Here is a 15,002-nt window from a genome sequence, read left to right as displayed (position 1 = left end):
CAATTCAGCTCCACCCCACATTACCTGAATGTCTCTAAGCTGGGCACAAAGAACTGTTTACGGATCAGGAAAAAACTGGGCTGGCAGAGCTCAAAGGTCCCCCAGTCCCTACCAGCACCTGCCTGCTCTCCTGGCAGGTTAGAGTCCAGCTCCTTCCCTGCCTCCAAAGGCAGGGTACAAAGAGAGGTCTGACAGCTGTCACCCCTGCACCGTTATCTATGGAACAGGCGTGACCGTTCCTCATCAGGACCAAAGTGCCCTGAACCACAGTGTGAGAGAAATGCAAAGTTCTGCCTTGATCCCAACTGTGCCCACCGCAGCCAGGAGGGTCCCGTGCCCTCCCTCCACAGCCACATCACCGTATAAAACTTGTTGCAGGGCTGCTGCAAAGGGTTGAGCCAGTTAATACTCTGACCCACCTCCACGACACCGCCTTGTGTGCAAAGGATATCATGGGGCCAGTTACTGCTTCTCCTCATGACACCAGTCTCCATCACTAATACAACAGAAAGACAGAGGAGCCCCAGCCAGACCAGACAAATCATCAGGAAGGCCAGGAGTAGTTAGTTCATTTTTATTTTAGATCCTACATGAGGTAGGGACAGACAGATCCTGTCGAACTATTTATAGCTTGTCATACTCCAGGGTATTAGTGGAATAACAAGAACAGCTAGACTACACGTGCGTTATTAATCACCTGAAGCTATTCTATGACAATTCAGCAAGCTGAAGTCAGGAGAGAGCAAGTGGTTACACAGCGCCGTCACGGCATCAGTCCCTCCCCCAGCTCGTCCCTACCCACCCTGTAAAGCTGCAGCTCTGGCACACCCAGATGCCTCCTCTTCTCAGCAGCACAGGGGCACCAGCACCTTCCTCAGGATAGCACTGGCTGAAAATCGATCTCGACCAACTTGAGACGGGGTGGGGACGCACAGCCTCTGGTTCCTGGTGCCCAGGAGGGCTCCCTCACCCCAGGCCATGTGCAGCAGGAGTCTGGGACAGGGGCACTTCACTTGTGTCTTCTCAAACATGGTAGGAGACAAATCCTACCCACAGCTTTAGAGATTGGAGGAAAAGGAACATGACCCAGCACTGAAATAACACCTACTGTGGGCCCGAGTTTGGCTAGAGCTGAGACAGGCTGACCCTTTCCACAATTTGCTGGGCTGTCATTGCAGCATTCAGTTTGCAATTGGCTTTAACACACCATGGACAAGACAGAGGACCACACGGAGGAGATCCAGGTGGGTTACCAGCTCCCCCTTTGCAGCTCACCTGTGCACAGCAAACTCAACAGCATGATCTGTGGGTTTTCTCAGCATCTTTACTCAGCAGCCATGTTCGTCCAGACCCTCTGACCACACACTAAATGACCTCAGCTCAGACCTTGCTGCAGCAATGGGCTCTTCCTGCAACTAGAAGTGCTTTCACAGCTCTCTACACCCTGATATAACACTACAGCAGCAGCTGCTGCCATTCTCCAACATGTACATGGCCATAACACAAAATGGACAGTAAATCAATGGTATATACAGTAAAATGTTTTTTTCAATATGCTTGTAGGGGTTAAACCCAGACCATCCTGGATGAGCTCCCAGCTGCAGCATTCCTGCTAGGGCCAGGGTCCTGTTAGTGCAAATATTTTAAAAATAGAAATCCCCATCACCAGCTAGATCCTTTCCCCAGAGCTCCAGCAAGCCCTTGGGCAGCACTTTTTTCTCAGCAGCAGGAAATAAACCCAAGGGTGTGAAAGGTCAGGGGCTAAAAGGCCTTGCTGGGAGGAAGAGTAGAGAAATGTGGGAAATATGGGAACAGCTATTGTTAATAACTCCCCAGTTATCAAGTGCTTCAGGTTAGGGAGGACCTAGATCTGAAGCCAGAAGGGCAAGACTGGAAGTTAGATCAGATTGCCCAGGGCTGTAAGACAAGTTTTGAGCATTTCCAAGGATGGAGATGGCACAATGCCTCTAGGGAAAGATCCCACCGCTTCAGGCAGGCTCTGGTCTCAGAACTGCCCTGCACGTTAGGTCTCTCTTCATCACAGAGGGCTGGGACTGTGTACACAGATGATGAGAGGGAACAGAGCTGTCCAAGCATCTCACCCCTCAGTGAGAAACCTGAGCTGCTCTGGGTACCTCCATGATTACCTCAGTTACCCTCTGTCAGCTGCCGTTGCTTCCACCAAGGCCAGGGTCACCTGTCAGGTATGTCTCAGAGATGCCTGTTCCCCCACAGTTGGTCACCCCAAGCAGCCCCAGCTGCCACTTAGGCCTGCCCATTGCAACCAGTGACATCAGCTCACCCTGCACCAAAGACTAAGGCCATTTTATCCATCCTGCCCTGAGCCACTCATCAATCAACCACGCCCTGCCTGGCAATAAAGCACCAGAGGAGTCAATTTTTCTTGCTACTTCTAGTTCTGCTCAGTAAATAATGTGACCCCCTGCTGATCTCCCTTAGAGACAAGTGGGTAAGGCTGGAAAAGGCAGGATTGATTTCACTCAAACATCGATGGCCAGGAAGGATCTAGGATGGATGATTTCAAATCCCAGGCTCGATACTGAAGTCTCCTTCACAACACTCCTGACCGAGGCCAAGCCAGCAGATCAAAGTCCTTCCACCAGCTCGCTCGTGCCCATTTAAAACAGACACCCTAGGAAGTGACTCAGCCACCAGCATGGAAAGGTGTCACACTGGCTCTGCTCCTGTCCACGCTGGTCGCCGAAATCAGCCACAAAGCCACAGAGCTCAATTCTCAGAAAACTCTAGGATATATAAAAAAACCCTTCTCCAGCAGATGGGACCACACCCACCCAGCTGAGAGAGAAGGCTCTGCTGCAGGCAAGGGCTGCTAGAAATGGCTCCCACTCACCACGATGCGAGATGGCAGCACATGCTCTCTTCTGGTCCTACATCACTTTTAGTACAACCCCCCTCAGGAGGTCTGGGAATACAGCAGTTTCAAAGGAAACTGGTAAAGGGAAAGGACTTGGTTTGCAACTAGAAGTGATTTCTGGATGACAGACTCCTTCAACAGAGGAGAAAAAGGCATGAAGCGTTAAGACGGGGTAAATCTTAACTCACAGCTTTAGCCCCACTCCGGTGAAGCCCCTGTGACTCAGTGGCTCTTAGTCATAGTGGTCCAACAGACCACACGGGCTGAAGATGGAGCTGGGGATATAAAAGTGAACCAATATCTGGTAGCTCACACTGCTAGACAATGACTAGCCTTGCCCAGGGCTGGGAAGATCAAGGAACATTTCCAGTGGTCTTGAAGCTGTAAAGCTTTTATTGCCCACTCCTCACTCACACAGTGTGTGTCCATCTGCTCAAGGAGCTCCAACCCTTGGTACCCACAGTCTCTCTGCTCCCCTGGGGCAAAGGCTTCCCCTGTCCACCTGAAACCTCCACCTACCTCCCCATGGCAGAGGGGAGCAGAGTCTGGTGCTGCCATGCCTGCTACTGCTCTAACCCCTGCTATCTAGAAGAGCTTGGCCCTGCCTACACATCTCCATGACAAGTAGAACAGCTTAGTTGTAATAACTGGCTTTTAGGGGACAACCAAGGCTCAAAAAGCCTGGGAGAACAGCTGCTAGGCCACCAACACACCAGATGCAGAACAGAAAGTTACAGAGCAGGAGGGAAGCAGACGGTTCCCACCTCCTGTAGGGGAGCAGCTCCCTAAGCAGCCACTGCTGTGCAAGGGGTGCAGGGAACCATGGGTGGTCACAGGAACTGGGATTTTGTGATGTAAAAGCACGGGAGCCCTTTCCTGGCATCACCCGCCGTCCTGCTGTGCAGGTCTGTCGTGACACCTGGTGGCCGGAGGCACCTCTGCACCACTTGCTACCAGCCTGCCCCATTTCTTCTTAAACTTAGACAAATTATCTCATTTCCATGACCTCAGGTGAGAGCAGGAACAAGGCAAGGGAATGCGGTCAGGATACTCAGGCTAGGACAAAATGAGCATCTCTGAGCATCCCTGTTGTCTCAGCAGCAGCTCACAGTTCTCTGTCCTGTGCCATAACCTGCCGTGGCCCTACCCCACTTCTGTTTGGAGCAGAGCACAGCCTCAGAGGAGCAAGAGTTGTGGAGCTGCAACTGGGACACGTGGACAAGAAACTCATTACAAAAAGCCTACCAGACTTTTCTGATGTATGACGGCTGGGCTAGGGTTTCATTATTGCCATCACATTTACACGCCAAGCTAGGTCCTACCCTGCTGAAGACCCAAACCTCCATGTCCAAAGAGGTGCTGGTTACCACTGCTAGGAGCCAGGCTTCACGCCTAGATGTTTATTATATATACACATCCTGGGAGGACAAGGGAGCTCTTCCCACTACACAGTTTTGTTGAAGAATTGTCCATGCTGCTCGGTCAGGCTGCAACATCACTCTTCCCAAGGACTCATGTCTGTGTCAATGGCCACGCAGTTATAGGCAGCATAGCGCAACTTCTCTTCACATACCTTGGCTCTAGGGATGGCAGGAATGGGGGTAGGGAAGAAAACAACAACAACAAAAAAAGACAAGGAGGAGTTGCCACTGCTGCATTTGCCAGCTGAGAGGACAAGATGCTTTCTGAGATGGAGGCTATGGTTCCCCAACTGCTCACAGAGAATCACAGCAGCCACATGGTACAGGCAGGGGGACATAAGCGTGGCAAAGCAATGGGGTCCTATGAGTCAGCACCAAGGTTAAGAAGAGAGATGAGACACACAGTCCCCCAGGTGTAGGGAAACACCAAAACTTACGTGGCATAGTTGGGCAAGAAGAGGGTACTGGAGCAGGTGGACGACTCCGGCAAAGCATCTGTTGTCTCAGAGCTTGGGGAGAAGGTGACAAACTGGTCAGAACCAGCAGGCCAGTGAGACAGGGCAGACCAGACCACACGCCCCTTTGGTGTGGGATCTGTCAGCCTTGCAGTCTACAGAAGAATGGACTCACCCCATCTTGTCTGGATAGATGTAGATCCGTGCTGGAAGGCGGCTTCTGCCAGTGACAAATCTGAGGAAGCGGCTGCGATCCTCTGTGAAGGAAAAGCAAAGACATCAGCAGGCCCTAGAGGGATGTGAAATGGAGTACAGCCACATCCAGGTATCCCCAGTGCTAGCAAGCAGTTCCTTCCGCCCAGCTGCTTGCTCTTCTTGGCTCCCATCTGTTCTACAGGCAGCAATAAGGGTGGTTTCACCCTCTCAGTTCCCAGGCAGTGTGCAGGGGCTGTTATGGCACAGGATGTGCAAGGACAAGAGCAAATCACTCACCATTGGTGAAGTTGCTGAGTGCTTCCCAGAAGTACTGAACACGGGTGTCTAACGGCTCAAAGTCCTCAAAGCGGGCTGACAGAAAGCATACAGAAAAGGAGTTTATTAAAGATCTAAGCTACTCCTGGATAAATCATAGCAGGGCCTCCCCTGCTCAACCAGAGGTCCTCTGCCAGCGCAGGAAGAAACCTCTAGGTGCCTTCAGGGTGTGAGCATGTAGACCCAGCGTGCAAGAGAGACATGCAGTCAGGCCCCTCCCAGAAGGCACATCTAGATCCACATCTCAGCTCCACAGAGGCTCAGATACTGGCAGCGCAGGGATGGCCCAGCCTCTAATCTGAGGCCTAGCATGGAGACAAGGGACACCCCTGCCCCCATCAGCACCCAGCTAAAGGCAAGAAGTAAACAGGCCCATATTCTCACTGTAATAAGGGCTAATACAGGCCTTACACACCTCTCTTCGACCCCACATGGAGAAAAGACAATTATTGTTCTCAGGGAAAGAGTTTTCAGCAGAGCCCTTTACTTACTGAGCTTCTTCAGGGCATCAACTGTGACTTCAGGGTCTCCACAGACTTTTTTTTCCAGCTCCTGCCAGGTGAGGAGGTCAAGAACAGCTTGGGGAACCACCTTCAGCAGCCCAGCCTGCATGGCCATGATCTGAAAAGGAGACAGGGCAGGTAAGCAGCATGTTGTGCCCACTCCCTGACTCGTGGTTGAGCCTAAGGACTCGACTGGATGCAAGCCATGTGACTGCTCAGCAAATGCTCCACAGAACCTGAAAAAGGAAACAGGATTCTACGGACATGAATCACAGTTCATTCAGGAAGCCTGTCTCAGAGCTGGGAATAAAACCCATGTCTCCCATGCTGCTACAAACCACTTTGCTTCTCCACAACTACACGGGCTCCACGACCTCACCAAAAATGACTGCTTACTACTGCACTGAGGACAGGGATGCTAACCATGATGCATTTTACCAGAAACAGACTGGGGGCGGGGGGCGGTATGTCTCTGGCAACTCAGTGACCACTGATGCTATGGGACAATGTTACCTGCTCCTTGCTCTCCTCCAGTCGAGCCTTCTGCACCAGGCGGATGAACTCCTTTCGGTCCTCATAACGCACCACGGTGCTGCTGCCATTGGGGATCAGCTCCACCATGCGCTGGTCACTCAGCACTGTCGTGTAGGTCAGCTCGTTCCCAAATTTGAACTCAAAGGTGTCTTTGTCCATGACTTCCATCACCTCCAGGAGCTTCACCTGCCCAGGCCCCACACGAGTGCTTGTTAGAGGGGTGCCCAGTGGGCAGTGATGTGCTCAAGCCCCGCTCTCCTCCCTTCCCAGACAAGGGCTGGGGTGACTGTGACAGCAGCACAACATGGGATATGCTCCCCTAGAGCTGTTTAGCAGACCCTGGGGCATTGCATGCTTGAAGTAGTCGGCATGGCTACATCTCTATCCTAGCTATAGGATGCATTAAATGCTAAGAATGCCCTTTTTATACGTGTTTCTTTGACACTCCACAGGTTGAAGCAAGTACAACATGAAGACAGGGACACAAATCACCACCTTGCTGAGTGCCACAAGAAATAGGATAGGGACTGCCTCCTAGTCCCTCTCACCAGCACAGAGTCCACGGCAGGGAAGTCTTTGCTCCAGCTGACCTCCTCCCCTGTTAATTGTTTCCATACAAAGCCAGGAAGAGCCAGGACCTGAAGGAGAACATGGATTTTGCTGAGTCTGTGTGAAAGGAGACATCCCCAACGATAGAGATAGGGCTCAACAGTGCAGACACAAAGAAGCTTCCCTACTCCCCTGTCCACATGCAGAGTTCATCATAGCTGAGCAGAAACCAGACACTCCCTCTCAAGCTCCCAGCAGCATCTCCCAAAACTGAGCCTGTGAGTTCTCCTAACCCCTCAGCCCTCAATCCTGCCAAACACCTTGTGTCCCAGTGTGTGATCAGAGGCCTCCCATGCTCCTATTGGACAGGCTGCAGAAGGGGGCTAAGGACTCCCTTTGTGGCAAACCTCCGCGCAGGGATGGGGTTAAGGCTTACCAGAAACTCCTTGCCCCTCAGAGCTGCTCCCATGATCTGCCCGATCCACTCATACTTGGGAAAGTCTTTACAGGAGGGGTTGGGGACATACATGTCCCTGGCTTCTCCAGTGCCATTACCCTACAGGAGTGAGAGGCAAAACTCCAAGTCATGATCTCAGCACAGCATGAAGCACCACAAACTCAGTTCCTCTGTGCCTCTGGGCACTTCTCATGACAGAAGTGGGCTAAACCCCCATCCTTCCTAGTGAGACACAAATATCCAGGCACTTGTCAGCATATCCTAAAATGAGATGCCACAAAGCAATCAACCCTTCATGAGGAAAAGCTTTGGACCAACAAAAGTATGTCCCTGGCATGCCCAGGGACAGGGACAGCACTGCATTGCCAGGCACAGAAAGAAAGATCTACCTCAAATACCCCAACCCACAGCACCTGGTTGGACGTGCGCACAAAGAAGGGCAGAGGCACAGGGGTGTCTGCTGAGCTGGGACACAGCTCCTCTGACATGTCCGCCAGGCTGTCTCGAAAACCGCCACCTGCAACCCCAAAAGAAGTGTGTTTTTAGTGATGTGAACTCCCCATGTGCTGACCCTCAGAGTTATGGAGCAAAGATGAGAAATTCTGGTCCAATCTGGCCCAGGGCTGAGCAGAAGGCTCCTGTCAGAGCGCTATGGCACTGGAGGAAATAAGACAGAAGAAATAACATCCCTGCCTGACCTGTGGAGGACAGCCAGAAGGAGCATTGGCACTGTCAAGGCTGCTGTTAGTGACTAATGGAGGTCTGATCCCCATCCCAGCAAGCAGCACTCGTTATTCAGGACATGGCCGGGGGTGGCAGGACAAGGCAACCTGCCTTCCCTCTCTCCTCCATGGGCAGTAACACTGGGAGCAAACAAGAGGCCCTGCAGCAACAGAGTCACTCCATCAATCCCCAACTCTGCTCCAGAGGAGCCCTTGCCTCACACAGCCCCTACCTTGGTCGATGATTCCCTCTGCGATGAATTTGCACTCCCACCACTGATCATAACGCAACGGCCACCTGCGGAGAACCAGGCATCACCTGAGGTGCTGCTCAACGCCAAGCTGATGCTGGGAGACAGCAGGCACAGCAGGGACACCAGGGGATTAGGGTGGACCAGCCTGGGCTTAGGACAGGACAAGATCTCAGTCTCCAGAGACAGCTGCATCTTCAGTAGGGAGGTGACAACTTGGGTGGAACGGGCCCTGATCCCATGGCTGGCTTCTGCCCTAGCAAACTCTCTCCAAAGCACAGGACACACACAGGCTTCCCAAACAACCTACTGTGACAGAGGACATCACTTTCAGCACTGCATGATCCCTTCCCTCCCCCAGACACTGCTTACCTATAATCTAGAGGCTTTTCAAACTTGTCCGAGGGTTTCAGGCCTTCATACACCTGCAACAAGCAGAGAAGATCAAGGCTGGTATTCCCTCTCCAGGGTAACCGGTGCCTGGTGAAGGCAGGCAATTGGAAGAAATCTGGTTTGCCCCAAACCTTTAAATACTGACTGAAGCTGATGTCTAAATGGTCTAGAAGCCCTTTGTTTTTGGAAAGGGAACTTAAATTACAGTGCTAATCACTGTATGGAGCTTTCTGGCCTCAGAGGTACCTTGAACACACATTAAACCTCACAGCAGCCTGGGCTGTTTGTGCACACAAAGAGCAATAGATCTTTTGGAGGTGAGGGGAGAATGAAAATAGGAATATAAGCATTGCTGTAAAACCATAACACAGGACTGTATGCAGCTACATTATTGCTGTCACATAAGAATTCTTTGCTGCCCTATGAGTGTAACAAGACTGTTGTGCTCTGAATTAGCAACATGCCACAGAGAAAATCCAGGATAGAGAAGACACTTCAACCCAGTGATCCTAAATCTCTTCTAGATGTTATTCCTGGATATCGGATCATCAGCACATGTAACTGTAGAGCCTATGAGTCATGTGAAGAGGCCTTCAGGACTCCAGGAATCTCCAGCTCCAAATTGTCCCTTCCACCCACCTCTTATGGGGTTCATTTTCATTTTGGGATGCCCACTCTCCCCAGAGCCGTGGGGACCCTTCCAGGAGGGACTGTACCTGGGTGAAGACAGCATTCTTGCAGCTGGGGTCCAGGGCAGGGTTGTCTCGGTGCTCCATAGCCAGGCGTCGGTTAATATACAGCCGCGGCATGAAATTGGGCTTGCTGGTCTCCGAGTCCTTCAGACACTGGGTAATGAGAGCTGTGCGCCTCTTAGACAGCAGCAAGAACTGCTTGATATGCTGCCAACAGGTACATCCAAAATGTCAGAAGTGCCCAGTGGCCAAGACATGTCACCTCCTTCCTACTGAAGCCACTGCACCACCAGGTCTCTCCCCTCCCCAGGGCCACTGCCTTCCACACACAGACATGTTCTCCTTGACAATATTTGCTCTGCCTCTAGAATATTTTAATTTCTGGCTTAAGGGAGATACCAAGCCCAGTCCTCTCTCCATCAGTTGTCATCTGATGCTCACACTCCAGTGTTACTTGGACTCTCCTTCACCCTCACTCTCATCAGAACATTCGTCTTGTTATCCCTCTGATTTGTAATCAAAGCAAGCTCCTCTAAACAAACATGAATCCTCAAATGCTTTGGGTCCTATGCTCAGCTGGCACAGGAATTATGGTGCTTTCTGACACCAGGCCTGGAAACACAGAACAGGGCTACCCCAGGAATGTCTGGCACATGTGTTCTGAGAGAGGAGGTAAGGAAAACAGACTACTAGAGGGATGAACTCAGTCTTATGAAAAAGATGGAAATCAAAAGCTTATTAAAGCCAGAAAGAAGTTACTGGTAAAAGCCTTACTGTTTGGACACAGCCAGCTCAAAGCTGCTGGCAGTAAGAGCAGGAACAGAGTGTCCTGGGCTGAGATCTCAGAGGGGATGTGTGTCCAGCTCACATGCCCAGTGCTGCTATGGTCCAAATCATTTGAGGGTGAAGTGCTCTGGCTTGATTCTACTTGTTACCCCATAGCTACACATTTCCACATTAGCATTTTGGCAGGAAACTAGCCTCTAAACAATATCACTTTTCACAGCTTTAATGAACTGAGCTCAGCCAGGTATTTCCCTTGAGCTGCTTTAAAAGCAACAAGCACTGACTGCCTCCCTTACAACAGCCCAAGCACAATCACCCTACCAGACCGAAGCCCCACAAGACACAGTGGGAATCGCTCACCTTGAGCTTGCTGAATGTGCCAACAGTGTGGTCCCAGGCTGGCACCAAGTGATGCAGGACACTGTCCAGGAGCTTGATGAACCTAAATCCCAAAGAAGAAGGTATTGCAGCCCAGGAGAGACAGGAACGTGCACAGGCCTATTCTAGACCAGACACCCCTGGACACAAGCAGAAAAGTACCAACTGATCCAAAACCAATCCAGCATGGTCTTTTACATCACAGAGCCTTTGGTACCAAATTCCCACTCCCTGGGCACTGCAGGGACCTTGTACGCCTTCAAGGGACTCTGGATGCACCTGCCCCATGCACTGAACAGATATGCTGCGCTTGCAACAAACAAGACACTGTGAACTTGAGCTGCAAAATTCCTCTGAAAGTAGAGAGCCTACTTTGTTCCCAAGTGATGCTGCTATTTTCTCCAGGGTCCAGGATGCCTATACCAAGGGGAGCCACACAGCTTTACAGCTTCCAGCCATACTGGTGCTGGAGATGGCACCAAACCCTGCAGGCAACACCACCCAACTTGTCTGTCCCCCTCCATACAGTACCTTTGAATGAGCACAGCCCGTCGGTACAGCAGGTCGGGGTCTGTGCCTTCTAGGCGAGGGTAGCGCACTAAATTGGGCAGCTGGAACATGTCAGCACTGAGCCCCAGGTCCCTCTGTCGGGAGGATTTGATTTTGATGCCTCGGAGGCGAACATCAATCCCATCATCTGCCCAGAAGACCATGAAGACCATGAGAAAGCAGGCCTTTCAGCATGGGAGGTCTATAAGTAAAAGCACTAGGAATGTGACCAGCTCCACCAGCTCTGGGGATGGGCTCCAAGAGTCTGAAATGCCTCTGTGAGGAAGTGGGGCATTTGCAGAAGAAAATAATAATAAAAAAAATTGAAGGCAGAGAAAGACAGGATGAAAGCCAAGAGCTTGCAAACCTCTAAGGCCCCCTGGAGTTTCCCATTGTTCTTCTGTATCTTGCATGAAACAGCCCACAGGGCCAGGAAGTAGAAGCCAGAGGAACAAACTCTTAATGTACAGTATCTTAGAGGTGCATTATGGATGTGGCCATTAACACCCAGCCCTACCTCTGCACTCCACAATCCGGATCTCGATGACAGGCAGGTGTGTTGTCATGTCCTCAAGGACACACACATCCCCGATGTAGCTCCTGCAAACACAGCACAGAGAAGGGCTGCAGAGCTGTTCCCTCACCAATCCTGCCAAAATCCACTCATTCGCTTATAAGGGAAGGGGGTTGCATCTTCTGAAATAGGAGCCTATAGCAGGAACCCAGACCCAGTTGCCTCCAGCATAGTCTGTGTTGGATGCCTGAACCTGCTGGTGACTCAGGTCCAGGTGACATGATCCCAATGGGTCCCACAATTGGATCAGGACAGCCCTGACGATTGTGCTGTCTGCTATTGAAGGCAGAGGGGACCCACAGCTCAGAGACAGAAAATGCTTGTCCCAGGACCCTGGGCCTCTTAAGCCAGGCCAGTACTGGCATGACTGCTTAGGGTCAGGGTGTCCATCACCTCTGGCCCCTGCAAGGGCCATGCTACCCTCTCTACCTCCATCCACTCACTCGTCAATGCCGACGTCATTGAGCTTCTTCAGATTGTCCCCCTCACCCCCGTACACGGCAACCCGTTTGGGCATGAAGTTCTCATCAGTGGTATCCACTGTCAGCAGGAGCTTCCTGCAAAGGGAAGCAAGAAATGAGGAGAACGTAACTGCATCTGAACACCCATTGCTGCTCCCCCTCATTGCCTGGTCACACCTGTTACGATGCACACGCAGCTAGTGCTGGGATCCCTGCGTACCTGTGACGACACTAAGACCCCTTCAAGCCCAGAGCCAGAGCAAGGGCTGAGGGGCAGGGAGCACAGGGCAAATTTGGGCCATGATGGACTCATGCAAAGAGCAGGGAGAGCAGGGCTCGCCCCGACTGTGAGCCAGCACACAGGGGAGAGGTGCCTCACTTGACAATGGTGCCTTTCTTCATGTTGAGCCGCACCCAGTGCTGGCCCTGGGACCCGTCACTCTCCCAGTACGTGTCGGCGTGGCTGTCAGTCAAGCATGACACATTGAAGTCCTCCTGGAAGAGGGCAGTAAATGAAAGGACGCTCAGATGAAAGCAGGATTAACTTCCCCTTAGTAGTTACTCTTGTCATGAATCTTAGTTCCAAAGGGCATCAAACTAGCCCGTTCCCTTTGCTGGGCTGTGGGTAGTCACACAGAGTACAGAGCGCACAGGATGCTGGGACTGACCCTCCAAGGCGCTCTGGGGTCACACACAGAGCACAGAATATCAAACCCTACCTAAAATCAGCTTAGCAGCTAATATTAGCATTTGCTTCTCAAACCACTGCCCCTCCAGGGGCCACATTACACAATATGTTGCATGACACTCCCCAGGCTTCCCTCCCACATCCTCAAACACAGCCCAGCCCAGAGCAGAGCAGCACACCAAGCACCATCCACACTCCCCAGCCCCATGGCACAGCAGGGCTGATGCAGTCTTGTCCCTTTAACCCACCGTGTAGGACGAGACATCAATGCTGTCCACATACTGCTTGACGCTGCCCAAGTTCTCATCCTCCTTCCCAATGTGATCATACAGGAAATGCACCAGGTCTTCGTCACATTCATAAGTCCATGTTGGGGGCACAAACCTACCACAGAAAAAGGATTAATGGGTCCAGAGAGCACGGGGCAGCCAGGCTAACGGGTCAGGGAAGGCAGGTCCATGTCCTGCTTGCATTGGTCTTTCCCTTTTTTCTGCTTTGTGCAGGCTTATCTAGGACAAGACTGTGCTGAGCAGAGTGGTTCCCTGCTGCCTGTTTTCCCCCTTCTCCCCCAAGTCTGCAGAAAACAGCTGCCTGAGCAGCCAGAGAAAAACAGCGGCTTGCACCCAACCACAGCAGAAGCTAGGAAACAGTTCATACCGAAGCTTCTCTACTGCGGCCTCATCCTGCTCCATGGGCTTGGGCTTCGCTCCGAGGCGCAGGGAGTACGTCAGATCCACCACCTGCTCCCATCTGAAACAACCCCGAGAAGGAGGAATGAGAAAATCAGAGGGGAAAGTAGGAGCTGACAGTCAAGGAGTAGCGGGTAGAGAAGATTTGGGTTTAATGCTCCACCATACACCATCCTCCATCACCTCCACACTCATCTGCTTCTCTTTGCTTTCCAACCACGTCTACTTCTTCCAGCCCACACCCCACTAGGCAGGTGACAAACACAGTGACCGAGCAAAACCCAGTTAACTCCACATCTAGCATCCCTGTTGCCTCACTTCCACGGAAGAAGCAGCCAAGTGGGACGAGGCTCCTCAGTCCAGGGCAGGAAGGGCTGAGGGGCAGCACACCGAAACCCCACGCAGGTGGGTCTGGGTGAGTGGGAGGTGAGAACCTCCCTGCTTCCCCCCGTGCAAGGGGGAGCCAAGACGGCGACCTCGAGGGACACAGCGGCAGCCCCACACCTGATGACAGGTTTGTAGTCCACCCCGAAGAGCTGCTGCTGCCGCTGGATCCGCTCCGTGGACTCCACCGGCACCAGCCGGTCCCCGCCGTCGGCGTGCTTGCAGACCAGCACCCAGCCCTCCTCCAGCTCGCAGCCGCTCCGGTACTCCTCCAGCTGCTCCTGCGGGGGACAGGCGGCTCCCGTCAGGGGGCGGACAGGCCCCTCCGCGGGCAGCGCAGGCCGCGGCGGCCTCCCAGCCCCGCCGCCGTTACCTTGCTGAGCTTCACCCAGAGCCCGGCGCCGTTGCAGTACTCCTCGCCGGTGGCGCGGAGGCAGCCGCCCTTCCGCACCTCGATGGTGGCCCGCGCCGCCCGCTTGCCGCCCCGCGCCGGCCCCGGGCTGTCCCAGACGCTGAGCAGGCTGCGGGCGGCGGCGGCGGCGGCGGCGGCGGCGGCGGGGTCCTTGCAGATCTTGTACTGCACCTCCCGCGGCACGTAGCAGAGCGCGGCGGGCAGCGCCTGGGCGCGGCGGAAGCACTCGCTGCACTGCAGCAGGAACCGCAGCCGGCCCAGCACCTGGTGCGGCGCTTCCCCGCCCGCACGCATCGCGCACCTGATACCGTACACGGCAAGCAGCGGCCAAGCCCCGCACCGGCGGGGTCGCTACTCGCGGGTTTACGGCAAACCCCGCCCGCCGACAAGGCAAGATGGCGGCGCCCGATGGGGCGGACGTAGGGCAAGATGGCGGCGCCCTAACCGCGTACAGAGGAGCAAGGAGCAAGGCAAGATGGCGGCGTACGGCGGAGAGGGAAGCCGGGCAGGATGGCGCCGTACGGAGGGGGCGCGGCAAGATGGCGGTGTACGGAGAGGCGGGACTACGGCAAGATGGCGGCGCCGGTGGGGCGGGGCGGGGGCGGGGCGGGGCGGGGCGGGGGAGGGGCGGGACGGGGCGGGGGAGGGGCGGGACGGGGCGGGACGGGGACGGGGAG

At 53.5% G+C, this 15,002-nt stretch overlaps 1 protein-coding gene across 2 annotated transcripts; it reads right to left on the bottom strand.

The window, feature by feature from the left end:
• Positions 1-558: 558 nt before the first annotated feature.
• Positions 559-14,747, bottom strand: LOC104047100 (E3 ubiquitin-protein ligase HECTD3). Of its 2 annotated transcripts, none has more exons than XM_064455227.1 (21): positions 14,287-14,747; positions 14,034-14,194; positions 13,498-13,590; positions 13,089-13,224; positions 12,532-12,647; positions 12,135-12,248; positions 11,635-11,717; positions 11,100-11,265; positions 10,551-10,632; positions 9,429-9,557; positions 8,692-8,744; positions 8,302-8,366; positions 7,760-7,863; positions 7,326-7,445; positions 6,889-6,978; positions 6,320-6,526; positions 5,795-5,924; positions 5,265-5,339; positions 4,948-5,029; positions 4,755-4,826; positions 559-4,476 (listed from the first exon to the last, which is right to left on the bottom strand). In XM_064455227.1, the coding sequence occupies exons 1-21, from the start codon at positions 14,617-14,619 to the stop codon at positions 4,392-4,394; spliced, it is 2,496 nt and encodes an 831-aa protein (XP_064311297.1). In that variant the 5' UTR covers positions 14,620-14,747; the 3' UTR covers positions 559-4,391. The 2 variants fall into 2 exon arrangements, with proteins under 2 accessions (XP_064311297.1, XP_064311296.1); XM_064455226.1 differs by having other exon boundaries at positions 9,429-9,611; positions 14,287-14,746.
• Between the last annotated feature and the right edge of the window lie 255 nt (positions 14,748-15,002).

This window comes from Phalacrocorax carbo, chromosome 6, assembly GCF_963921805.1.
Source record: "Phalacrocorax carbo chromosome 6, bPhaCar2.1, whole genome shotgun sequence".
Taxonomy (NCBI): Eukaryota; Metazoa; Chordata; class Aves; order Suliformes; family Phalacrocoracidae; genus Phalacrocorax; species Phalacrocorax carbo.
This window is presented reverse-complemented; position numbering and strand designations above follow the sequence as displayed.

Excerpts from the sequence above, each read along its gene's own strand:
- LOC104047100 (XM_064455226.1), bottom strand. The coding sequence starts at position 14,619 with ATGCGTGCGGGCGGGGAAGCGCCGCACCAGGTGCTGGGCCGGCTGCGG. Across the intron at positions 7,446-7,759 it reads TTGTGCGCACGTCCAACCAG|GGTAATGGCACTGGAGAAGC; the intron begins GTGCTGTGGGTT and ends TCACTCCTGTAG. Across the intron at positions 5,340-5,794 it reads TGATGCCCTGAAGAAGCTCA|CCCGCTTTGAGGACTTTGAG; the intron begins GTAAGTAAAGGG and ends GCTTTCTGTCAG.